Below are 27,454 nucleotides of genomic sequence, written 5' to 3' on the forward strand. Positions count from 1 at the left end.
AGTTGGTGTCATCGGTCCCATTGAGCGTTCCAGGGTCTCGAGGGTGGGCTAAACCAATCGTGGTCCGCGGCGCAGACGCAGATTCCGGCAGGTCTGCCATGGTGGTTGCACCGCAGCGCCGACCACTTCGAAGCTCTGTCCTGGGGCGAGAGCACCTGGCACTTCCACTAATGTGTGACGCGGTGTCAAATAGATGAAAACGAAGCACGATTTAAAAACAGACTCTTTACAGGGATGGCCAAGATGGCTTAACACGCACAGCGTCCCGGCCGTCGTCATGTTCTTCGTTTGTCCAAGGAGGTGGCTCGTAACAGTATAGACAAAGTTGTTTAAAATAAACTTCGTTGTTTAGTTAAATATGCATTTTGATGTCTCACGCATCAATTACCTTGCTATTCCAGAATTGCAGCTTAAGTAGCCAAAGAGTATTATCAACTGTGAACGATGTAGTATAATTCTCGTAACAGCACAACAAAACGGTGTTTAAAGTAGGAATGACAAAGGAGACACGAAGTATACACATGGAACCGTGATGTAACGTTTTGTAGCATAAAAGGTTCTCAGCGTGTTTTCTGCCATGTTACTGGATTTGTTTCGCGATATAGCAAGAACTGATATGAATTTCCGCAGCTTATTCCTTCGAGGCCACAATTGAAACTCGAGGCAACTTACTCTTTTTTTCCGTTGAGAGTCTTTTCGTCGTCTTCCCCTTCGTCGTCTCTGAAATGTTGATAAATAATGAGAACACGGCTGGGAGCAATACATTAAGCCCACCGCGCATCCCACTATTCAATGAACCTAGAGCTCGAAACACGTAGAAAATACTCACTGACAGCCTCGCAACCACCGTACTTACAGCCAGCAATGCAAAAAGCTAGAGGCCAAATTATTCCCGAGTCCCCCACTGCGACGTGTCTCATGATCGAAGCCTGCGTTTTGCGCACAATACCCCAGAATTCAATTAATTTCAATCCAGAAGCTAGAGGTTGTTTCGATTTCTCTGTATCAATGTTGTGAAACTTATCAACAAGACGACGATGTGATGTCCCTGACATCACGTCTGTGCCTTCTACAGCAAGCTGCAGAATGAGATGCTATGCCATTTTACAAGATTCGAAGACTCCTTCATGCCTGTAAGGTATTGTTTACAACGAAATCTGTCCACATGCCAGCTGCTGAGCACCTATGGTACCGTGTGTCGGTGCTTTTTAGAGTCGTACTTCAGCGGCTGGTATTCGTAGCGTATTCTCAGCTCTCTTACACCATGCTATGCGAACCAAGCGCCGTATTCGAGTGCGCACGGAATATTCTTTTCCGTGACTACACGCGATCCCCACTCTGCAGCTACAAAGAGTACACGGTCAATTATTGCAATAAAGATTGATTGATTGATTGATTGATTGATTGATTGATTGATTGATTGAGTGAGTGAGTGATGTTCCCATCTCAAAGAAGCTCGATAGCTATGAGAGACGCCGTTGTGCAAATCTGAGACATAATCTTGACCACGTGTCCGTTCCAGTGGAATATACCAGTGCGCATTCCCAGTGGCACGTACGTACTTACCCGAGTCAGCGTCAAAGACGTTCAACAAAGAGCGCCACACACATTGGCACACACCCAGTGATCCAAGCTGGCCCGATAGTTGGTTTCGAACCATATTATTTCAGCGCAGCATGCAGCCCGATACGCTAACCATTCTATCAGCGACTGTTCAGTGACATACGTATAGACGTCAAGACGATTAGATACAAACATAAAACAAATATAGATAGCCTCCGAAAAGTGCATGAAGTACCCAAGGGATGGTAACACATTAAAAATATCCCTTTGAGAAAAGGAGAGGCCCAGGCGTAAAACAGGACCTTTAACGCAGTGAGCGTGGGAGTGCTCGACTTGAACCAGTGCTGTTTGCTGCGGGTCTTTCCGGGTCCATGGCGCACATCTTTACAACCCTTTACAAGCCTCTTTATAAGTGGTGGAGGTGCTGGAGTCATGCCACTCCTGCACTCTGGAACTTCTATCCTACACGCTACACTCGACCATGCCTTCCAATGCATCGCATAGACGCCACCGCCGCCAGCCGTCCTTTGCTCTGGCGCGCTTAGCCGAAGAGATCCCCGGTGTGTTCGGCGGCGGAGGTGACCACGACGTCGAGCACTTGCTCACGTGTTACGAGAGTGTGAGCACGCACAATCGATGACACCGCGAAGTCGCATAACGTCATATTTTACCTCTCAGATTGGCGAACTTGTATAAAAACCATTCAACAGACTTTCAGACCTGGTTCACTTTCAAAGCGTCGTTCTTCAGGCATCGTTCTGTAGGCGTTTTGGGCCGCCCTGCCATCCGGAAGTCGCGTGCCGAACGACGTTCGCGCGCTCGGGTGCAACATTCTAGTGAGACTTTTACAAGTTATACCGAGGACGTCGTCGACCTGTGGAAGCGTGCCGACGCTTCAATGACAGAATCTTCTAAAATTCAGGACGTAATGAAGGCTATCGACGACAGCGTTTTGAGATTCACCGTGGCCGAACTTGTAGCGCTGCGTCAGATTTAAGATGAATTGCTAAAGCAACGAACTTGACCCGACGTCCTTACCAACACGACGACCCACTTGCGGGGCTGGCAGTCGACCCTGACCACTTGTAAATCTTCCCACAAGCTAAACCGGACGTCCGTGAAGAGACGGCTCGTCAAATATCTCTTGTGTCCACCATCACTCAGCATCTGGAGCTGCCACAACAGCAGCGGTAGCGTACCAACAGCAAGGTACCTCGTGCGGCTTCCGTATTGTCGCAAGGATTTGATAGAAGTATTACTACCCAGTACCCGCGGCTGACATAAGAGCAGCAGCAGCACCAGCCGCCGCCCCTGCCAACCCTTCGTCTCGGACTCTCCGTCACGCGATTCAGGAAAACATCGCTAAGGCCCTACTGGTGTCCGTCCAGCAGCAGACTGTCGCCGTGCCCCTGAGTTACGCCGAAGCAGCGAAATGGCACTCACTGCAAACCTCCTTGCCGTTTCGCCAAGTGTACCCAACGACAGTCGCTTCTACGCGTGTAGCTTGGCATCGACCCATCGCAGCCGCGAATCTTAAGCCTACGGACGATACCGGGAAGATCTGTTTCACGTGTCTCAGCCTCAATGATATCGCCAGACACTGTGATCGCCACGTGCAAACGTCGCGGGACGCTCGTCAGCCAACCTACTACGTTGACCGGTCCCGATACACGCGACGACACTTGTTGGGTGATTGGGGTTCTCCTCCGTGCTCTTGGGACAAAGGAACGACAACACAGTAGTGCAAACAATCCCAAAGGCATTTATTGCACCTTTCATAGATAAATCCCTGCTAGCCGAGTTGCTATCCACAAAACATGCCGATGGGCGCGCGACAAATCTAGAAGTCCGACTCACCGCGACCGGAAGCGAGCGAATATGTTCGCCCCATGCTGGATCCCAACGCCTGGTCGTTCGCGTGTATAGTCACGCGAATCGTGGCACGTTCGAAGGCGGCCACGCGAGGCGGTCTCGCAGAAGCATCGGTCGCCGCACTCGCGGAATGTTCGCGCTGTTTGCCGACCCGCCGGGAAAGAGGGTCGCTGCATGCGCGGCACGGCGCATCCGTGCTGCTTGCTGTCTCGGACCCAAGAGAGAGCGCCTTGTCTTTCCCGCACCCAAGAACCCGCGCAGCGGCGCGACACTCGCGCCATCTCTCGCACCGCGCTTGTACCACTCCGACCGCCGCGGCCCACGCGGCGACGCCACACGGAGAAGGGGGCTATGCGGGAAAACAAGATATCAGTGGAGGCGCGAGGATCGCGCATCCCCACACACTTCAGATTCGCAATCCAGAATTCCCCTAAATTTCTTGGATGCTAAGCAGAATTCAGAACGAGAATCACAAGATTCCTGAATGTCCGCAACCCGAAGCTTTAGCAGTCTGCGCCTAAAATGCGAACAGTATGTGCCGCTTTTCAACGCGGCAGCGCTACATGGCGCCAATTTTTCTTCGGGAAGCGCGAAAGAGGAATCCCGTTGCTCAAACGCCTCATACATAACTCTTTTCGACGGTGGCAATGCCTTCTGTCGATATATTGATTCAATACAAAACGCATTACCGTTGACACACGTCAAGAGATGGGTTTCGCCGAAATTTTTCATTAATAACTGGACGGCGAATCGTGCCTAATGCGGATGTCGACCCTGACGATCACCACTGCTAATGTGTGTTGCTGAAGATGTAACTACTGGGAATAATTTTTTTGCTCGGTTTGTTCACGAGTAAATGATCAACTAATCGTCTCAAACTAGCAGGAAAACTTGGTCCCACACTTACTGGCCCCGTTAGCCGCCGTATTTCCCGCGGGGCCCCTGTTCACGGCGTACGAGTGCGATTGCTTGGTCGCGTCACTGTCTTCACCGTCTTCCCCGGCGGCGAGTTCCGACGAAGCAGCTGGAGTTCGGAAAAGACCGAGAAATAAAGGTATATGTAGTCGCCATGCTTTTAAGGGTAGCGTTATAGATGACACAGAACGAAAAAAAAATACATAACATGAAGCAGTAACAACTCGCACAGTTTAATGTTCCTTAGTCGCTATGCTTTTATGCTGTCGTACCAACCGTTGACTTCGCGTACCTAGATAAGTGTCCCGTTGTATAGATATCGACAGCTACAAGTCGTAGCGGAACTCCTATACTGCTCAAGTGATAGTTACTTCTGGATCGCGCACTACACACTTCGCTGCAAGCATGGCATCCAAGATCGAGACGCGCGCGCTGCGGGATCTTGGAGGCCGTGCTTATAGTGCTGCACTATTCACTTTGCCACTACGTGGCTACGTGCCAAAAGTTTTTACTTTTGATAGGACTGTTCCAGTGGTGCGTTGTGCCACAAACCAAATTCGTAACATCGTGCCGACTGTCGCTTTAGAACACAGCTCGCTTGCTCCTGCGTCGGCGCTGGCGTCCCTCGTAACCAAGCGAACGACGAAAGAGCGAACGTGGAACGCAGCGGGGGATGAAAGACGGCGATAGCGAAGAAAGCGCGCGAAGGAAAGTGGAGGAGGAGGCTGCAGTAGAGCCATGAGGCAGGTAAAGGAGGAGTAGGGTATGGCGAAAGCTTGAGAAGTAAAGCACAGTGCTGCGCAAGACTGGCTATGCGACCACGATAGCTGCGAGATGCGCCAGAGTAGCGCCTGTAGTCTGTTCACCGATGACGGCACCGATAACATATATGTAAACAAAGTGCTGCATGAGCGGAGGTGTGGCTGCTGCGGTTGCTGTGAATCGCGCCCATGCGTCACCGACGTGCTGCATCTCGCGATCCCCCCTCTCGTTTAGGTAGGCATTCACCCCTCACTTCGCGCCGTTTATAACGTGCCGCAAGCGACACATTGTATGCGCCAGCTAATATATCGCGAAAGAAAAACACGTATAGATTTGCGCAGAAATTTATCATAAGGGAGTTTCGTAAAGGTCGGCGGGTCCGCCGTTCACTTACCGCCGTTTATTGCTTTTACAACCAATAACACACCGCTCCGCTCCAAACAAAGTTTTGACATCTGTGTACTTTCAGTCCCACGCACTTACGCTGTCGCTGCTGCCCAAATTTTATAGCCAAGCTGTAAATGGCTAGCCAATTCATTCGTACGTCTGTCGCCTGTACGCCGAAAAAACTCCTTCGACGCAACACCATGCGCATGCGAAAAACAAAAGAAGAGAGAAAGAGAGGCACGCGATTGGCTGTGCCAGCAGTGATGTCGTTGCTCTTTATCGCAGCCGAGCGCGCACCGCAGTTTCTCTCCGGCTCCGAAATGGGTAGGCCACGGGTCATACGTACTCCTGAGGAGCAGGCAGCCTTTGAATAGCAACGCCGCGATCAGAGCCGGGAACGAGCTCGTATACGCCGTGTCGTGCTGATGCTGCAGAAAAACAGGCTCGTACAGCCGAGCTCAAGCAGCCACTGCGTACCGAAGTTCCGGCAGCCTACCAAGCCCTCGTTTAATGAACTGTCGGAATTAACCCAGTAATAAAACACCGGGCTGCACGTTTCACCTTCACTGGTTAGCCATCTGGACGGAGTGCGTGGACGGCAATTTTTTTTATTACTAATGCTTAATGGGCCATCCAGCGGGCCGAGGACCCGCGGGGCCCACAAACTCCTGGCCGTCACCTAGGCGGGTCCTTTGGCCCTCCCCACCAACTCGCAGGGCACGCAACAAAGTTATTTCCTCCTCCTCCTAATGCTTAAACGCCAACTGTGCCCTACGTACGACCGAGCAAAGGTTTACTGGCATAGTTCCGACTGTCTATTTTTACCTTTATTAAAGGTCGTTGTACTCGTTAACATTAGAATGATGGTGATAGATTTCTAAAGCCAGTTTTTGTATCGGTTCGAAGGAGTTGACTTTGTTATAAAAATCAGTCTGGTGTTTTCGTGCCACAACCACAATATGATTATGAAGCATGCCGTAGTATGGGGCTCCGGATTAATTTTCACCACCTGGGGTTCTTTAACGTACACGCAATGCACAGCGCACAGGCGTTTTCGCCCCCATCGATATGCGGCCGGGATTGGTACGGCGCCCTCGGCTTAGCAGCGCAAGGTCAAAGTCACTAGGCCTCCTTGGCGCGTAATAGTATGCAATGACGTTATGAGAAGTAGCAACCACGGGGGAGGAGGATATAATGACGCCTTTCAGACTCGCTCCCACTTGCTATGTTATGCTGCTACATTTCGACTCGCAAAGTAGTGCAGCATAGGACCAAGCGAGCAGGAGTGAACCTGGTAGAATACGGTTACTCATCAAGCTGAAGTGGTTGTTGAGGACATGTGCAATTTTCGTGAAGAAACCCTATAGGCTCGCGCAATAATCGCGGTTAGCTATAGCCCGCCGCTCCCGCCGCTGCATTTTCACAAAGCAGAGGAAGCATGACTTACACGAGCTGCCTGTGAGCAGAAGCACTGCGATAATCAAGACCACGAGGATGGCCAAACAGACGGCCACTGCAACATATACATTCTTCTTGCTGGATTCGTTCCTGCAAGCAGAAGCGCAGTGAGGAGCACTTCGATGTTCATACATTATCATAGCTTCTGAGGTATGACCGAGTGAATGCTCGTTCATGAATATTCTTCGTTTTGTCTTATATATGGTGCGGACACATGAATGCTGGGTAAAATATTCTACACGAACTGCTATAGGATTTATGGCGCTATACCACCTCCATGAAATTCAGCGCGAACAACCAAGACACGTTTATGGTGACATAACTTTTCAAAAGAAATGAAAAGCCCAGCGCCATTCAAAGCATACCAACCAGCCATCGCCGGTGCCTTTCAGAGGAGCTGCGAAAAGCCGCTTTAGAAATGGTCGGGTTAAGTATGTCAGACTGTGCACAACAGCCTCCAACACGCGAGGCTGTACGATGCGAGAGCAGCGGGTATTCGGTACGTCCGCTTTCCCACGTATTCCCACACGAAGCTCTCGATCAACTTCATCGGGAGGAGGACAACGCCTCCCAACGACTGATAAAGCAGATACGTACGATTCCCAAAATTCGCAAGAGACACGTAAAACTGCTTACGCCTGGGAATGCGAAAACATTATATTCGCTTTTGTGAAATGTTTCTTTTCTGCGCCTTCCTTGTCCGCGCAAGCACTCATCGCCTGCGTTTTATATGAGCCTCTGTACGGCCAAATGAAAAGTTGTAGATCGCGCAAGCGTCGCCTTTAAGAGTGGAACGCGATAGCGTTCAGAGACCCCTCACTTCATTTCAGACTTCCCGACAACTGCAGCTTATGTAACCGTAACGTTTACCGAAAAACGCTGGCTGCGAACACTATGCGCGAAGGCGAGCGTTCTGGTAGAAACGCGGCCTCTTGCGTAGGTCTGTATCCTGTTATTGTTTCGCACTTTAACGGGAACAACCGCTAAGCGGCACTGGATGACTTGCAGAGTGGCGCGTGTCCTCTTACGTGCAGCGGCAGTACTACAAAATTTGGTTGGAAAACGGGTGCCAAGTTGGACCGCTTCTCGGCGAACTAAGTTCGAGTGCTTGCACATGTCAAATGAGTTTCCCTTGTTTATGTAAATATTAGGGTTCTTATAAAATAAAAGCTACGTGTTCAAGACAAAAGTGCTAACTTTGCATGAGTATTGATGACTTGACCGGCAATAAAATTCGCTAAGATGTCCTGAGTTCATCCAAAAACCAGTAACACGAAGACACACGTCGACCATGTATGTGAGGCAAAAATCAGATGTCTTAAGAAACTTTGGTTGAAAATACCTTTCCTGCTCATGCGCAGTATATTTCTCCAAATGGGTCATTGGACAATAATGCTTTTTACCGCGCCAGCGCTGAGGGCACCGTGTAGCATACAATCCGGTGTCGGCTTCTTGCGTCGGAGCTAGTTTGGCGAACAATCCTTCCGAACCACAACCACTCAGGCCCTCCATGTGGCGCAGAGGCGTTACTGAAATAATTGAATTTCTCAAAGTAAGATGTGTCAGAAAAATCGAACAGTCTAACCAGAACCTACAGACATGATAGCGTCGCATTGTAATTGCAATATGCCAGAAAGCATAATTCTGTCACGCGGAAACTCAAACATAAACCTATTTCCAGCGTTTCTGCCATTCATAGAGCAGCGCGATGAGCTCGCTTCCTTGAAATAAATAAATCCAGATGGCGCTAGCCTCCGCGCATTTGCGGCCCACGCAAGAGGCTGCGTTTCTACCAGAAAGCTCGCCTTCGTGCAAAGCGTTTGCCGCCAGCGTTTCCCGATAAACATTACGATTACATAAGCTGCAGTTGGCGGGGAGTGTGAGAAGCGGTCTGGAATCATTGTATGCTATGGCGTTCCGCTCTTGAAGGCTAAGCTTAAACGTCCTCCAAATTTTTATTTAATACATTCACTTTATTCTCTCATAACCTGGTGCGACCTCCTACACATTGGCTGCGCCATCACGTGCTCAATGACGTACGCTCTAAGCCACACGTTCAGTCAGCCAGGTGGTTGCGACGTGACATGCGCAATATGACGGGCGCACTAAGCGCGCATTTAGTCAACCGGAACCGTGGAGCCGCCGTGGAGTCGGCGAAGTGAGCTCGCCTCGTAGCCCGGACGCCCGGGCTCGATTCCCACACAGGCCGAAATTTACCTAATATTATTTTCAAAGGTATTATTTTACTTTGTTCACGGGGACCTCCCTGAGAAATCTCACGTCAGTTCTAGCATTTTTTTATGTGGGTTTACTCTTTGCCGTCGGCCATTTTTGGTACCAGGATTCGGTCGTGCCACCAACCCTCGCGAAATGGGGCATATGTAATGCTTTCCCATTAAAACCGCCGTGGAATGCGAATCAGGTGCAGGGTGAGTTCCTGTAAAAGAATGGCGCAGCAATCAACTATCTTATGCAGCTTATGAAAATGAAAGTCACGATCCGGACAGTGACCAGGGGTGGAAGGTTCGCTTAAACACGAAGAAACGAAAGTAGCTGCGAAAGAGGCTATCTGCTGGAATGTATCCCAAAAATATTGTTCCTTTCCAAGCGAGCACCAACGCCGTGACTTTCCCGTAGGCGATGACACGTCAACACCTTGCGCTTGGAGACGGAAGTGCTTTCCGAATGAAGTGTGCGGTCTCACAGATTACACAGAGGAGCAGGCTCGCGAAGTTCCGTGCAAAGACAGATGCTACGTTACAGGAAGCTTTGACAGAGGCGGATGCGGTGACTGATCTTTGGAGCGCCCCAGAAGCGATTATCATCATCCTCCATGATGGTCTTCAAGACATTACGCACAGCAGCGTACTTGTAACGAGATGCCGCATAAACTCAGTAGTGCGATCTCGACTTGGAAAGAGCAGAGAGGAGCACCCTGTGTGTTATATGGGATATCTGAAGTGTCAGCCGAAGAGGTCTTGTATTAGAAGTGTTAGCAGTGAAATGATCAAGTGAAACGAGCGTGCACGAAAATGGGTCCGCGTGAGGAATTTGTCAGGGCACCACACATAGCTCGAGTCCGCCATCAGGGCCTGGTGCAGAGCCAGATCGCGGCGGAAGAAATGCGGCAGCGCGTAGGTCGTAAGATGTGAGTTTTTTTTAGGTCTTCGTACAACCCACGCTGCCCAGCACCAACCCTGGATGAAAACGTCAGCAGTAGCTCCACTTATGCTTGCCCCTGGACAGCTAAGCCTCCAAATGGCAGGGCCAAAGTTACAGGTCAAACAAGTACTGCACCCCCACTACGCCAAGTTGTGGCCCCGCCATGGCCGTTGCCATCGCAAACGAAGCTTCAGATTGAATTAGTAAAGGCAAGGCGCAGAAGACCAGGACTCAATAAGAGCACAAACGACAGGACCTTGAGTCCTGGTATTCTGCGCCTTGCCTTTACTAATTAAAGCATGAACCAACTAGCCCAATCAAGTGTTTTACTAGAGCTTCAGTGTCGGTTTCCTGAATATGAATGGTGCCTGCCGGTTGGTATAGAAGTGAATATTGCTATATAGTGTCCTAGTGCAAGCGATATCTGGCTTCGTGCAGTTGCATAAACACACCTTCGAGGCCTTGAGCACCCCCTAGTGCATCTTGGATGACATTGGGCGGGCAAGAATCGAACTGGAGGTGACCGGAAGGGTGGAGAGGTTGGACAATTATGACGTCGAGCTATGCAGTGGCAAAGTGTAAGCGCTACGGTGTGAATCATTTGTGGACACTGGGTGATGTTCTGGGCAGGTCAACTGCTGTGTTCGTGGTGTATGTGTCAGTCGGCAGCAAACAACACACTGCCAATACTCAGCTCGTGGAGTGCCTCTTCAGGGACGCAAAAAATTGCCAGCAGGTAGATAATTCTTGTGGGCCACTTTAATGAGGAATGGGTTCACAGATGGAAACGGACACCTCTTGCTTCGAATGACCGAAGAGATTAAACTAGTTGCGGCGAATTTGGAACCACACTGTCCGGGTATAATTCCACGAGGACGCCAGGTAACCTGAGGGTGAGGTGGTATTCTGTAAGAGTCCACCTAATGGACGGTTCGTTCCGGCCGCTGCTGATTGGCGAGGGCCGCTCGTCTCCTCGCTCGTACAGCTGCATCCGATCAGCAGTGGCCAAAATGGACGGCCCACTAGGTGGACTCGTACGAATACCCTATCCCCCCTGGTGTCCTTGTGACAGCTACACATCCATCGATTATGCCCTGGGTGTCAACAGGCCTTAACCACTTTCTTGGGCAGATGAACATCAACGAGGAAGGCTTTTACAGAGCTTGCCTCGACCACAATCGGCTGGTTATTTAGTTCAACTGCTCGAGTAGTTTGGTGCCTCACGCCCGATATACAAAGAAACAGGGTAAGTACCTGCCCAGCCGAGCCGCTACGAATGTCGTGGGTGAGTACGAGACGAGTGCTTGATAAGTAGGGCTGTGACCTAGTATGACTATTTGGCAGCCTTGCACTTAGTTATACAAGGACATATGGTGTGGTAAAAGCGCGGTACACGTGCAGTACGCAAACCTTGGTGGATGCAGAAGAAACATGGCAAGTCCGCTGCGAGGCGAACCGCCAACACACCGATTCCTTGTCAAGAAAGGAGACAAATAGACACGCTCGGTTGCCTGGGCTGAGTACCTTGACCTCAAACACGATCTGCAAATGCTGATACGGGTAAGGATCGTTATATATAATGTCCGTCTGTTTTGCTCTTTAAACGAGGAGGGTAAATCTGCAGCGCAGAGATTCTGGCGATATGTCCAGTCTATGGATTGGACTCATAGATTCTATGTTCAGCTCTTAAATGCGGATACCGGGGAAGCAAATACGGAGCTTGAAAAGCATCTCACTTCCCACCTGCATCGCTTATATGGCCAAGAAGAGGGAAGCTAGGCCGCAGGCGGAGGAGAGTCATCTCATGTGCCTGAACACGAGACATTTCCAGGAGATATGCCAGGGTAGGGTTTGGGTGTGCGGTGGCAAGTCAGCGGAGGCGAAATTGATTGTGCATTAAAATGTAACAGCGCCCGCAAAGCAGCTGGACTGGACCGCCTGCCAGAAGGAGTATTTATAGGCTTCGGCAATGAGACGAAAGAACAGCTCACTGGACTGTTCACAGAGATCACTGAAGGTGCGCTAATCCCAAGGCAGCTCGGCCGCTTGTCTTTTTCATATCGAAGAAAGGAGGCAAAGTTGATCTTGTCGAAGAATGCCGCCCACCAGCGCTCTCCACAGGCTTTTTGCAGGAATCTTAAAAGAGTAAATAAGCAGGTGAACATAGGCAAAACACCTGCTTACGGAAATACAGAATAGTTTCCGTCCAGGTCGACGACTGGAGAACAATTTCCTCGGGCTTAGTGGGTGTGTGACGATTGCCAAGACAGAGCAGCTCTCCCTCCCATGTTGCTTGGTACGCAATGTACCACATCCTCCACTTATTGACTGCCTGTCTACAATCGAAATCCGGGCTACATTGCTGTCTAAAGTACAGTGCCTGTACAGAAACAATACTGCCATTGCTTACTCTGGGGGTCTACTTTCCTGACCTATAAAGACTGCGAGGGAACTACGACAGATGCCCTGTCGACTACGAGAGGGATGCGCGTATAATCTGTATGTAGCCAACCTAAAGCACAAACTTCTCAGTAGTGGTCTCGGTTTCCAGCTATGACTTAGTGCGGTGGACGTGAATGAGAAGTGCAGATTACCTGTTCTCACCTTTCCTGACGACCTTGTATTGATCGCACGTTGCCCTCAGGACCTACAGGCGCTGATTACCATCTGTCAGTTGAAGGTAAATCTCACTAGTACTCCGCTTTAACTGCAAAAAATCTGCAACAGTCCCCCTCGCGGGCCCGGCCCTGAATCAGGGCGATATAAGGCTAGGGGACGAGATCCTGATGGTGTGATGGGCATGCAGATACCTGGGAGTGCAAATGTCAAGTAGACCGGAGCTATGTGGCCTACAAGAGGACATCCTCCACCAGAAGGCACTTCGGACGCAGTGCATCCTTCGTCGCCGATGTCTCTGGGGATGGAGCAGCTTTACCATGGTTAGCGACCCATTCAAAATCGTTCATGTTCAGGCGCTGACGTTCGCAAAGGCTGTGCTCTGTCTCTCGGTGCCCACGCGAGAGGTGCTCGAGCGGAGCCAGTGAGATGTTGGTCGAATAACTGTCGGCTGTCATGGTGCGGTGTCCAACGAGGCTATTCAGGGCGAGCTGGGCTGGTCGAGCTTTTAGGCTCGGAAGGTGGTCGGCATAGGCGAATACTCTGGCCACCTGCTCTACATGCCTCGAAGGCGGTGGGCGAGACGTGCATTTGATTACTTGTCAGCGACATGCATGCGCATTCCGAGGATGAGGCGCTTATGTCGCACAAATAGTAAATACGGCCTATTTCGCGCCGCTGTCAGCGCAATCTCACCAAGGGAATTGTGCAAAACAGGCACCGGAACGAGAGCAGGACGAAGAAACACGTTGGATGTGGGATATGGCGACGAAGTCGACGTTGGCTGTGTGTTGATGTCATAAGAACACTATTGGCATGGTGCACCTGTATGACAATTCCCTGGGGAATATAGGTTGCCTCTGAAGCAAGACCTGGCGTGCTCCGTACACTTGTGCGCCTTCGAAGCATAAACAATGATGCGCGGTGCCAGGCATGCGGTAAGGAGGACAGAGCCATTGAACATGTGCTGCTACGGTGTGAGGACATTGGGCCATCTGTAGTACAGGATGTATCCCTGGAGGATGCTCTTGGCTTCGAACGGACTAGTGGAGAAGACAGTGCATGAGGTGTAGACAGAGCCGCAGTGGCGGAGATGACTCATGGCCCAAACTTCTCCAAGTCTAAAACATTGCATAAAAATAGCAGCATCTTTACATCGGAAGCATTCGGTATTCTGATAATTGTTGAGCATATAGTACAACACAAAATACAAAAGTCTATAATATACACAGATTCTTTAAGCGTTGTCACAGCCCTGTCCTGTGGCAAAGCAAGCCGATACCCTGTATTAAACATGCTCCTTAAACACATTCACGTAGCGTATAAACAAAACCTAGCTTCTGTTGTATGCTGGGTGCCAGGCCACTCTGGGATCGCAGGCAATGAAATGGCGGACAAAAATGCTGGACAAGCGACTCATAGGAATACCGTTGATGTAAGCAGGATGCCTGGTGTGGACATGAAACCTGTGGTACGAAAGGCGCTCCGTATTCATTGGCAAGCTGAATGGGACAAGTAAGTTGAAAATAAGCTCCACCTGCTTAAACCGCAGTTAACCAAACCTTTCCCACTGAAGCTTGATAGACACTCCGAATTAACACTGGCACGACTCAGAATAGGACACACTTATGGCACACACAAACACCTCTTGACTGCAACTGACCCACCGACGTGCACACGCTGCGGTGAGAACTTAACTGTCCTCCATGTCCTCATTCAATGTCCTGAACTTCACCGAGAGCGAGTGGCTCATTTTAGGGAACATTATTCAAATCATATACCCCCCCATCCATCAATGTTTTTATCAGAGGATGCATTTTTTAACTTTAAAAGAGTGCTTAATTATCCTGCAGAAGTTGATTTTCTAGACATAATCTCATATCATTTTAACCATCAGATTGTGCCTCACAGGTGAGGCACAGTCTGATGTACAAAGTATGTCTGAGCTCTCTTGCACTTCTTGCGTTAGCAAGAATTCTACAGCAAGGGACTCGGGCTATCGGCAATAATTTACTATGTGTGCCTATAACCAAGCATTCGAGGTTTTATATTTATCTTCGTAATTATTTTAACATTCATTCACTAATATTTACAGATTTGTCGTACGTGTAGGCCTGTATACAGCCTCTATTTTAAGCCATAGAACTAAACCCACAATTCTACTAAACCAAACCAGATATCCTGGCGCTCTTTGGCCTTGATGCCCTTGCGCCACTAAACTTCAATCATCATCAGATGCCCCGAATGCTGTGGCGAGCGGCACTTGCGAATGGGCACAAAGGACTGCCCATGAGTGTAGCGTGCTCTCCCATTTTTCTTCTTTTTTTCTTTATTGTTCTCCTCTTTCCTACCCGTGCTTGCTTTGCTCAAATGGGTAGGCAGCAGAGCGTCATCCTGGCTTAGGCGTGGTTGCCACGTCCACCCGATACAAAGGGTTGGCAACAACATCATGATCAGTCGAGCGAAAGGACGCTCTGGAATACAGGGATTCGAATGCTACTCCTAGCCTCCAGATAAGTTATACTTCTAGAGCATAGCTGAAATAGGGTATTCAACACCTAAACATACAGAGTTTCATGCGGGAGCTTCATTCGGGGCCGTTCAGCCAGCATGGTAATTATGGCATGTGATATGATTTACGCAAACTTCGTCCTACTGGCTTCGAACGGCTTGGTGACTTTGTAAACTCGTCATTTTCTACAAATTTCTGTGTAATAAATAATTAAATCAACGTTATAAAGCTGTCCAACGGCAGGATTCGAACACAGGAGCTATGGTACAGAGGCCCCCATTGAAACCATCACGTCACGGACGCCCTTATGAATTCCTAGCGGGCAAGAGAGCGCATTGAGACACTTGGCGCATTTCAGTTTGGCCACCTCGACAAGCTGTAGCAATTGTGCAGGTTCGCAGAATATTCCGTAGTTAGAAAAGTAGGATTTCTCTGAAACTGAAGACAATGAAGGCAGAAAAAGCGAACAATAAACAATGCCACAGGAGCGTCTGAACCCGCAAGCATGAAGACCAGATAAATCCACGCGCTTTCCACCATTACCATGATGGCTGAACGATCGCTGCGACATAGTTCCCTCTAGTAATTATTGTATGAAACTCTATGCCTAATACTAACAGAACGTGCAAGAAGGCATACCGTACCAGTCAAGATGCGGTTTACGTGGTGCAGTGTCTTAACACATAGTTCACGCAAAGAAGCAAAAAAGACAGGTCGAACCATTCATATGGTGGTGGATCAGCCAGCAAAGCGGCTTCTGACGCTTATACGCAGCCTCAAACAACCTAATTCACGCTTTCGAGCGGCCTTCAGTGAGCGCTCTTCATCGGTAGCTTGCGCTCGACGCTGACGATCACTCTCTCGCATTTGCTCTCGCTGATGTTCTTCGGAGGCAAAGTCACTGGCCGCATTCTCCGCTTTCGTACGGACATATTGTCGTTGGTTATAGTCGCGTCTCTGCTGTCGACGCATCTCGTCGTACTCGGCTTGTTCTTCAGCCGTGCGCACAATGCATGGCCTTCCTACGTTTCCTATTTTTTTTCGAAGTTGCAACTGTTGCGATCATCTACCTCTGCAATGCACATTCCAGTTTTTACTCACGTTCCGCGGCGCACATCCCCGTGTTTTCCACAACAGCTCTATGCTTTCCCTCCACAACAGCCGCGCCGTTGCATTGAGGGCAGACGGCAGCAGACGCAGCCGGCAGCAACAGCGGCCTGCGCGGGATCACTCCCCCACTGCGCAGTTCTGGCGCGCCGTGAAATCACGCGTCCTTTCTTTGTTCTGCGCCGTACTATGGTTCGTTATCTTTTCTGTTCACTTTACGGACGTTAGCTAGCCCAGATACGCCCCCCCTCCCCCTACGACATCTCACAATCTGCGCACTCATACTAGTCCGTCAGGTACGTTGCTTCGCTGTAGAAAAACATCATTCTTGATTTCTGCCGGCCAACAGGAACGGATTTCACGGCCCATATAAAAGGCTGCCTACGATTTGCTGTGGCTGCCGACGGAGATAACGGCAGCCATCCGACCTTCGTTGCGTGCTGCTAAGATTTCAGGGCAATTGGGAACGTTAGGATGCACGAGCGGAAACCCGCTATACTTACTGCTCTGGTCCCACAGTACCTGCGTGCAGTCAGTTCGACTTCAGGAACAGCAGTGGAAAGCTTGTGCGCCGTTATCTGATACGCATAGAATTACTTCCTCTAATATAAATTGAATACATATACACACACAAACACATACATATATATATATATATATATATATATATATATATATATATATATATATATATATACAGTGAAAGCTCGTTAATTCGAACTTCAATAATTCGAATTTATGGATAATTCGAACTGTACGATTTGGTCCGGCCAAGCTCCACAGAAGTCTATGTATAAAAAAGTCCGTTAATTCGAACGTGAGAAGGTTCCCTCACGGATAATTCGAACTACGCTCGCCTGGCACACGGCCAGAGAAACGCGCCTACTGCCTACACACAAGGCTGTATTGCCTCCTAAAAGGAGAGAACGGCGAGAGAAGGCAAAATCGGAAAAAAATCTAACCGACGCGGGGTCAGCCAGAAGGCAGCGGCGGCTGCCGCCTCTCCGTTCTACGTAACCTCCGATACTTCTTGCCCGTTGCGAATCTCGGAGGCTTTGCAAATCTTGTGCAGCTGCTAATTTTGTGCGGAGATGGCACGGCAAGCGCCAAAACACAGCGAATAAAGTACGTCGCAGCTGCGCTTGCAATCAAGAACCAACGAATCAGGGCCTTCGCCACCTTCACATGTTCGGCGTCTTTGTCTCGGCAGTCTTTATCGGCTGTGTACCTCTGTTTTCAGCTTAGGAGGTATCGGCCGTCGCGATTCATTGTGATGGTGTTAAGCCTCGGCTAACGTTCATTTCGGTGGACATCGGTGGTGTCGCACAGTCGGACCCAGAGCTTCGACTTGAAGATGGCGTGTGGCCGCGGCACACGCCATCACTTTCTGACACGACAAATTTCTGACATTCCCTACTGCTTCCAAATCGCAGTGTACTGTTGCTCTCCTTCACTTTCGTTAGTTCGAACTTTCGTTAATTCGAACTGAAGCGGCTTCCCCTTGCGGTTCGAATTAACGAGCTTTTACTGTATATATATATAGTTACACAGCTACACAAAATAATGTAAACGCTCATTTATTAACAAAATTTGCAAGCATGTGACAGTACAACGTTAAACTATTCCAATCTCTTTTTATTGCGAGAGCTCGAGGCAGCACGAAGGTAAATCCGCTCGCTGCTGCTGCCGTGCTTCCACACTCCAGTGTTTGGTCAGCGAGTTTCCGCGGTCAACGGAGATCTGCTTGCGTTCCCGGTACGCGCGTGACGTCATGCTTATTAACTTCGTAAACAATAGCTTATAATTTTATACGACCGTTAAAACAAGTGTTCTTACTTCGCATAGCTGTCGATTAAGTTGCTATCGCATCGATGCTTCGCGTTCAGAGCGAAACTGCGATGGAAAAATTGTGCGTTACACCGGCAACAGTGCGATGGTCGTACAGGCAGACGTGAACAGATGTCACTCGATGACCACGGACACTCGCTGCCTGGACTCTGACGTGATGAAGAACGGCAGCAGCGGTCAGCGAACACCTTGTGCTGCCTCTACAGCTTCAACGCGTCTCCAAAAATTGAGATGACGTGGCCTCCAACTCTAGGGATGGACAACACAGCTCACACGAATCCACAGGTTATCTCGTCTGACGAAATCTTTGTATCTGCCGCCGCTGATAACCTTCAAGATAGGTCCAGTGCGGCCACTATCAGCTGTGCCACGCGCAGCAACGACTGGGCTAGAATTGGAGACTCGCTCATTTGCCTCTACCCCCTCCACCCTTGTAGGCTAACACTCGAACGCTTTCCCTCGCACCTACAACATACCTACAACATACCGCACCTGATCGTCAGAACCACGAGGATACCACCTTCGAGCCGGTAGGCCCCTTTTTGGACTTTTTATCGGACTTCGAAGATCTCCGACGTGGCCGGGGAGCTAAATCTCGCGTTAGGCTTAGCCACACCCGACACCCAGGCGGGCAGCAAGTAGGTCGGAGCGACAAGGCATCGACCGAAATGGATCCCCGGGGCGCTACCAACCCTGTGACAAGCAATTTTATGGCCGGGCCGGCCCAAAACCCGGCAGAATGCCAAGTAATGGAGGAGGCGCCCGCCACCACGCACTCGAGCATGGAGGAAGCGGGCACCGGAGCCGCAGAAGAGGACCTCATGCAGCAGGACGCCACGGGTGAGGCGAGCCGGCAGCAAGACGGGGAAAAAAACTGGCAAATCTACCATTCCAGGCGCCAGAAAAGGAATCTCAAGCGTGCTACAGAGAGCGACGTCATTTTTAAGACGAGAGGATCCGAAGCCACGGGGAACAATAACAAGATGACGCCGGCAGCCACAGCTGGCAGCGGCGTCACGCAAGACGGCGTGACGGGAGCGCTGCAGCAACAACTACAAAAGGTGCGAGCGCCGCGGCAGCCGAGGCAGAGGCTGCCACCGCTACCGACGGACGACGCGAAGATCATCATCCGGCCCAAAGGGGGGCTGAAAATCAAGGACATGAAACCATATCAAGCAACGCAAGCCATCATAGAGGCCTGCGGGATGAAATTCAAGGAAGAAGACTTTCTGGTCAGGCTCCGACCAGGGTCCAACATCGTCATCGCAACTGCTTCCAAGGAAGAAGTAGCGGACGTCATCAGGAAGATCAAGTACCTCCGATACAGCGGCATCAATTACGAAGTAAACGCTTACGTGGCGATGCCTGGCGACGTAAAGCGGGCGGTCATCCACGGACAACCGATAGGATTACCATCTGAAATACTCGAATCCAAGCTGCGACTACGTACTCAAGGGGTGGAGATCCTGGCGGCAAGGATGCTGGGCAAGTCGGAGACGGAGCTAATCACCTTCGACGGCCCCATCATTCCCAAGTGGGTCATCTTCAGCGCAGTAGAATACAAGACATACCCCTGCAGACCAACCAGACAGTTTTGCTACGTATGCGGCACGCAAGGACACCGCTCGGACGTCTGCCCAACGCCGGGAGCGAGAACCTAAAGGCAGTGCGGAGCAAACAACCCAGTTGAAGGACATCAGTGCCAACCAAAGTGCCTGGTATGCGGAGGCGAACACGCCGCCGGTACCCGGGACTGCCGAATGCGCCTCAAGAACATCGACGAGCTGCGAGGAGGAGCCTCGCAGAAAAGCCGAGGGCGGAGCCGGAGCCGTAGGCGCCGTCCCAGGTGGCTGAGCTCAGAAGGAGAGCAGAGCCGCTCGCGCAGCCGAGGCCGCAGCCAAACGCGGAGCCGGGACCGGAGCCACTCCAGGGACAGCTCCTTCCCACCGCTGGGGCCACCATCCGCAGCCAAAGGGCAGTGGGAACAGCAGCCAAAACCACAACAACAACAAAAGAAGGGCGGAGTTAAGGTAAGCTGGGGGGCAGGCCCTCCCAAATCACTGTTTCCGCGCTCGGACAATCACAATAACGACAACGAACTTAAACAACTAAGGGAAGAAAACAAGGCTCTAAGGCGAGAACTAGAGCAGAGTAGGAAGAAAACAGAACAACTAGAGGAGAGAGTCAAAGAACTAATCAAGGAACTGCGACAGCAAAGGGCGGGTAGCCTGCCGCGACAGCAGACTCTGCCTCCAGCTATGGAGCAACAGCCACAGCAGTCGGAAAAGGGAACCATAGAAATGCAAATGCAATCCTTTATGCAAAAATGCAGGAGCAAATGAATTTGATGCAACAAGAGATCGCGATGCAAGATCAAAGCTTTCGCAACTACATAAAAAATCAAAATACGCAAAAGATAACAAATGAGGCTAGAGATAGACTCTATCACGAAAAAAGATTCGGCACCGAAAACCAAAGTTAACAACAACCAACGATAAACCAACATGGCTAGAAACAACACATTAGATATATAGCAGTGGAACTGCAGAGGCTACCGCAAAAAGCAAGGCCCGCTGCAGCAATTCATAAATTCACAGTTAAGTCTTCCTGACATAATCGCACTGCAGAAGACAAACACCGTGCCGACACTCAAGGGATACACGTGCCAAGAAAAAGATCGCGCGGCCACCCTAATTAGTAAACAACTAGTCGCTATAGCACACGATGAAATTCCGGACACGCGGATAGAACACATCGTGACAGAGATAATTCCAAAGAAAAAGGGAAAACAAAAAAGCACTTTTATCATAAACTTATACAGTCCACCGCGACAAAATGACGGGGATTTTCAGAAACTTTTCATAGGAGCCAGCAAGCTAGCGAAATCCAACACCCTGCTTATAATGGGTGACTTTAATGCCAGGGGGCAGAGCTGGGGATAGCAAAAAGACACTAAGAAGGGAACGCAAGTTAGCGACGCAGCAGAAATCACAAGCTGTACCCTTTTAACGGATGCAAACCATCCAACGCGCCTAGGCAACAGCTTTAGTCCCGACACATGCCCAGACCTGACATACGTCACGGGAGCTAGATAAGCCACGTGGGAGAAGCTGCTGGAGAACCTGGGTAGCGACCATTATATTATAAGAACGCAAGTGTCAGCAGAGAACATCAAGCGCAAGATAGGAACAGCCAAAATAACCGACTGGAACGCTTTTCGCAAAGAATGCAAGCACATGGAGGGGGCGATAACCTCCATAGAGGAATGGTGCAAACAACTTAAGGAAATACAGCAACAATACACCCAGGAGGACGAAAGGTCAGAGCAAACACCGGAGGTGGACTCGCGACTCCTCAGGCTATGGGAGGCAAGGCGTGGACTAACAAAAAGGTGGAAGAAACAACGACTAAATAAGAAGTTAAAGAAGAAGATAGCAGAGGTTACCAAGGAGGCAGAGGAATACGCAGGCCAACTCACACGACAAAGTTGGCAAAAGTTTAGCGACACGCTGAATAGAACCCTCAGCACCGCAAAGACCTGGCGTATCCTCAAGGCTCTAATGGACCCAACCAAGACCAAGTCAGAAAGTAACAAGGCCATCCAAAGACTAGTACACCAATTTGAAGGGACAGAAGAAGGGCTACTGGAAAAAGTCCGTGTAAAGTGCTACGGGCAAGATAAACCCGAAGCGTACACGGAGAGATACCGAGGCGAAGAAAACCCCGACCTAGACATACCCATCACCAGAGAGGAAGTTTTCGCAGCAGCTAAGGCATCGACCCGGAACACAGCAGCAGGTGCGGACAAGATTACGAACGCACTAATCCGCAACCTAAGTGATGAGGTAGTCACACAGCTGACGAACTTCCTCAATACACATTGGGAAGCGGGGACACTGCCAGAGGAATGGAAACATGCGGAAGTAGTTATGATCCCCAAGCCAGGGAAAAAGCTACTAGTAGAAAACCTACGGCCGATATCACTCACTTCGTGCCTTGGCAAGTTGTACGAGCGAATCGTGACAACGAGGCTACAACAATACATGGAAGATGAAGATCTGTATCCCCACGATATGTTCGGCTTTCGCACCAAATTATCAACCCAAGGCGTCCTACTACAAATTAAAGAGGGGGTTCTAAGCATCTTCCCCTACAACGGAGAAAACATAATAATGGCACTCGATGTCAAAGGGGCGTTCGACAACGTCAGCCACGCGGCCATCCTCAAGGGACTGGACGATCTCAACAGCGGACGAAGAATCCACGGCTACGTGACAGCGTTCCTATCAAACAGAATAGCCACGGTGGGGTTAGCAGACCTGCGCACAGACACGTTCCACACGCCTAACAAAGGAACCCCGCAGGGATCCGTGATCTCACCGATCCTTTTCAACATTGCAATGATTGGGATAGCCCGGAAGCTGGAAGGGATCGACGGCATACATCACGCCATTTATGCCTACAATATCACCATCTGGACTAACCAAGGCTCGCTCAGCCAAAAAGAAGAACGACTACAAGCCGCAGCAACATGCGTGGAAGAATGTGTCAGGGAAAGAGGCCTCGCCTGCTCGACGGATAAGTCAGAGCTCCTGCGAGTCAGAAGAGGAAAACGCTCGGAAGAACAAATCTCAGCGTCACCCTAGAAGGACAAAAAATACCAGAAAAAGAAGCCGTCAGGAATCTGGGAATGTGGGTGCAGAGATATCAACGCTGCACACACACCATAAACATACTCAAGCAAGCGACGGCACAGGTGGCACGTATGATCACCCGCGTCTCGCAAAAAAGAAGTGGCATGAAGGAGGAAGATACAGTCAAGTTGGTTAAGAGCCTCATAATCAGCCGGATTACGTACGCCTTCCCATATTACTACACAAACAAAGGCGAACGGGACCAGGCCGACGCCATCCTAAGGAAAGCGTTTAAAATAGCGCTTCACCTGCCGGCCAACAGCTCGACAGAGAAGCTGCTGGCCCTCGGACTCCACAACACGTTCGAGGAGCTCAAAGAAGCACAATTAGGGTCGCAGCTACTCAGACTCCAGCAGACTACCACGGGCAGAGAGCTCCTAAAAAAACTGGGGCATAAAGAAATTGAGAGGGAAGAACAAAGAATGGCCTACCTACCCGATGAGTATCGCAGTACCATCAAAGTAGGCTCCCTGCCAAGAAACATGGACCCGAATTTACACACAGCCAGGCGGAACGCTAGGGCAAAGTATGTAGAAAAATACCTAGCAACCAAGGCGAACACGGTATACACGGACGCCGTGGTAGATCCTCGAGAACGAAGGGAAAAAGAACAGTAATAGGCTCGGACTATAGGGAAATCGCTTGCGCGTCGGCACGGGATTGTACGGTAACCGAGGGAGAGGAAATGGCTGTTGCTCTAGCAGCTGTGGAGGGCTACCGCACAAATAGATCCCTTATAATTCCAACAGACTCCAAGGAAGCATGTCGAAACTACATTAACGGCAGAATTGGTCTAAAAGCGCTACAAATCTTCCTCCGCGCTGGCCAACAGAATAAACACATTAGACACACCATCTTTTGGGTACCGGGGCACACTGAGATTGAGGGCAACCAAAGTGTCGATAGGATCGCTCGCGAGCATACAAACCAAGCGGGCCTAAACAGAGATCCTGAGGACTTCATGACAGTGATCCCAACGTACTCTTACATACTAAATTACCATAGAGGGACGAGGATCAGATATCCCCCGCCTCACAATACACTCACTCTACAACAGGCAGTTTACTGGCGAAAGCTGCAGACAGGAACTTTCCCAAATTTACATAAACTACACAAAATGTTGCCAGGTCAATACAGGGACACATGCCCGTGGTGTGGCGCAATGCCCACACTTTATCACGTCACATGGGAGTGCAATACGAATAAGGCATTCCACAAAATAGAAAATCCGAGTGCGGAGCAGTGGGAGAGCGTGCTCTCCAGCGGCGACCCTAGCCTCCAACGGAGGCTGGTGGATCATGCCCGACGAGCAGCCACGCTCAGTGGTGCCCTGGAATAGGGGCGCCAACCATGCAGGCCGGAGATCGGCATCAACCATTAGAAGATGAACACATCCGGCCCGACCGCTGAATTACTCTTTCTAGGGCAATAAAGTTTACTTCCTCCTCCTCCTCCTCCTCCTCCTATATTTATATAACAAAATAGTTTTTCATGCTGTAACTGGGGTTAAGCGAACTATAGACTTTCTTCGTCAGCACATAAAAGTTATACAAAACAATTGCAAAAAAAGAATTTTCATATTGCTGAGGGCGTCAAGTAATACATTTCACAAGCACGGCTTTTGTACAGCAGAGAAAGTAAAAATGGGAGCGTTGCCAAAGAATTATTTCTTCTTTAGAAAGTACAAGAAATAACTATGCGCAAACTTACAGGGCCCAATTTTCGAAAAGTCCAGTGATGAAAATTTGCAAATTGACACGCGCATGGATAGGAAAGCATAAGTCAACAAAAGTCAATGTAGAATTTACTGTAATCCCCGCTCTAACAATTTCACATACAAGCTGTTTTAGACAGAGAGATGCAATTTCGTTTCCTTGATTTTCACGGAGTGAAGAAAACATATCATGCAAATGCGCTTCGGTCATTCAGAGACGGCACCAGTCTCTTCCAATGTGGGCATCACCCCCAGCTTTAACTTACTTTCGCTTGTGTAAGAAGACGCTGTAGGTGAGAGACAAATGGAAACACGTGAGTGGTAACTACAGCACGTAACCAATGCCTCATCGTTTAGAAAGTGTCAAACCTCCATTTCCAGTCCACTGTACCTCAAGCATAGAGTTATGAGTTAATTCTGGAACGCTTAGACGAACTTTCTGTCGGCCTAGCCGGTGTATATTTGAGGAATATTTTTAAGGCGCAAACAAGAGACACGGCACAAACTTAAGGTCATACACAGGACTGGCGCTTGCCCTGTGTGTGTGACATTCCTTTTGTGCCGCGTCTATTGTCTGCCTCTTAAAAGTAATCGTCAAATCTGGAACGCTCATTGCAAGCAAACAAGATGGCTGCAATGTGTAGTCCAACATCTTAAACGATTAAAACATTAAAATGTTTCCTATTTAATTTCATTCATGCATTAACGGTCGAGATTGCCCTAACCTGATGGCCATTTTAAAAAGGAGAGGGGTGAACACCTTGCAATTATCTCTCAGTTGCAGCAACAAACCATCAGCTGAAAGGTTAAAAAAATTAAATTATGGGGTTTTACGTGCCAAAACCACTTTGTGATTATGAGGCACACCGTAGTGGAGGACTCCGGAAATTTCGACCGCCTGGGGTTCTTTAACGTGCACCTAAATCTAAGTACACGGGTGTTTTCGCATTTCGCCCCCATCGAAATGCGGCCGCCGTGGCCGGGATTCGATCCCGCGATCTCGTGCTCAGCAGCCTAGCACCATAGCCACTGAGCAACCATGGCGGGTAGCTGAAAGGTTTCGAAGATTATAATACGCTGTGTTCAAGAAAAGTTGTAGAGAATTACTTCATCAACATGGATTTACCCTGAATTCCTGCAAATTCGTTGACTATTTTCTAGAGCCACGTTGTTTTTTCCCCTTAAATTACGAACACTAAGGCATATAACGTGCATTTCTGGTAGACTTTATTGCCTGCAGAATGATTCTTCATTCTCTGAACAATTTCTTCTTAATTATATTCGATAGAGTGACCTTCCTTCTGCGCCATAAATTCGCCAACAGCCAGAAATGGGAAAAAAGCGCGAAGGGGGCAACTGCGGCGCTGTTGTCCTACGAGTGTTTATTTTGGTGTAAGAATATGAAGGTAAAAAACAACCAACAAACGGCTGATAACTCATAAGACTTAGATAAATAAAGCTGACTATCTACCATCATACCATAGATTCTAAGCTCGCACGTAATTCGCATATATATCTTTAAGGCGACATTTCTCTTAGATATAAGTTTTATCTATACCGGCATCAGTATTGGAATGTCCTTATTATTCAGAGTGCATTCGCATAACTAATACATTGGAACGAGCTCATTAGTATGTTACCGAACATGCGTACTCCAGTGCCGCCCCTAATTCTCTGCAACTTCTGCGAAACGCCGTGTCTATGCAGATTTCTAATACTGTTTCATAAATACCCGTGGCTGGAGCTCAGTAGATAGGCAACCGCGCATTTCAATAATTAGCTTCTCAGCTAATTTGGTTAAACGATAACCAATTGACCAAACTAAACAAACCAGCAGAGTGCGTTTCGCCATTGTAATGTGTCACGAGTCCGAGTCAAAGGTCGGCGAGGCATCCGCAGTTCTTTTGGCCGAGCTTGCTACGAAACTCGTCAGTTATCCACTCGGTCGCTCTAGTTCCCATATTAGCAAAAGTGAGGATGCGGTACTGTCGTAAGTTCTCAGGAATTCGGCGTTTCGCATTAGTGACCGAGGAATGGAAGAAGGTACGGCTCGCATTTGCAGTCCGCTTGGAACTCGTTGTTAGCATATGCCGTGACTTGAACCTCAATGATCTTTCCACCACTGCACCCGAGCAGAACCGTGCCGTGCGCTTTACTGAGGGCAGTATTCGAACCCGGTTGGTCGGGCTGCATAGAACATGAAAGCTGTCATGTTGGCCTCATGACTTTCCGTCCATCCTGCTAGCCCCGGCCATTACAACAAGAGTTTTCAGAGCATCGCCATGCATATATCGTTTTAGGCTGTTTCTGAGCCTGCGGGAGCACCTGCTTCATTGCACTAGCAAGAGTGAAGAGCCTGCCTTTCGCTACCGCTCGCAACTGTCCTGAAAGCGTGCGCTTTGGCATCCTGACGTAATCAGCCGAAAGGTGCTGCGCCCTCACGTGACCGTTTGGCTCTAATGGTTGGGAGAAGGTTAGCATGTTTTAAAATCAAAATACAAAAACCTTTAGAGCAGGCTGTATGGCTTCGAGGATGGCGAGTATGCAATGGCCACATCCTAGTAGCAGGGACCATATTACGAACCACTCGCAACACTGCTCAATACTGTGAGTTGCGTAACAAAGATGACCATGCATGCTATGTTAGTCGAAATACGAACAGCCTTGCTAACAAATCGAAGCTATTGAAAATACAGCCACGAGTGTGATTCCTAACGAAATAATCTGAAGCAGCAGAAGCTTGATGTGGGCGAGTTGGTTTTGCATACTTGAAGAGCGCTACGAAGACGCGGATTAAAAGAAGAAGAACATGTACGACGGACAAAGCGCTTTGTCCGTCGTACA

General features: G+C 49.4%; 1 protein-coding gene across 2 annotated transcripts in view; it reads right to left on the reverse strand.

Annotated features, from left to right (window-relative positions):
• The window catches only part of LOC139061336 (uncharacterized), a 115,702-nt gene that overhangs the window by 75,462 nt on the left and 12,786 nt on the right, over window positions 1–27,454 (reverse strand). For both annotated transcript variants that reach the window (XM_070541232.1, XM_070541231.1), the window contains exons 3-7: window positions 24,877–24,897; window positions 16,858–16,876; window positions 6,947–7,047; window positions 4,343–4,459; window positions 673–720 (exon numbers count right to left, since the gene is read on the reverse strand). In XM_070541232.1, the coding sequence (XP_070397333.1) occupies window positions 673–720; window positions 4,343–4,459; window positions 6,947–7,047; window positions 16,858–16,876; window positions 24,877–24,897 (306 nt within the window). The remainder of the gene's footprint in view (window positions 1–672; window positions 721–4,342; window positions 4,460–6,946; window positions 7,048–16,857; window positions 16,877–24,876; window positions 24,898–27,454) is intronic.

The sequence above is a fragment of the Dermacentor albipictus genome, chromosome 6 (genome assembly GCF_038994185.2).
Source record: "Dermacentor albipictus isolate Rhodes 1998 colony chromosome 6, USDA_Dalb.pri_finalv2, whole genome shotgun sequence".
Classification (NCBI taxonomy): domain Eukaryota; kingdom Metazoa; phylum Arthropoda; class Arachnida; order Ixodida; family Ixodidae; genus Dermacentor; species Dermacentor albipictus.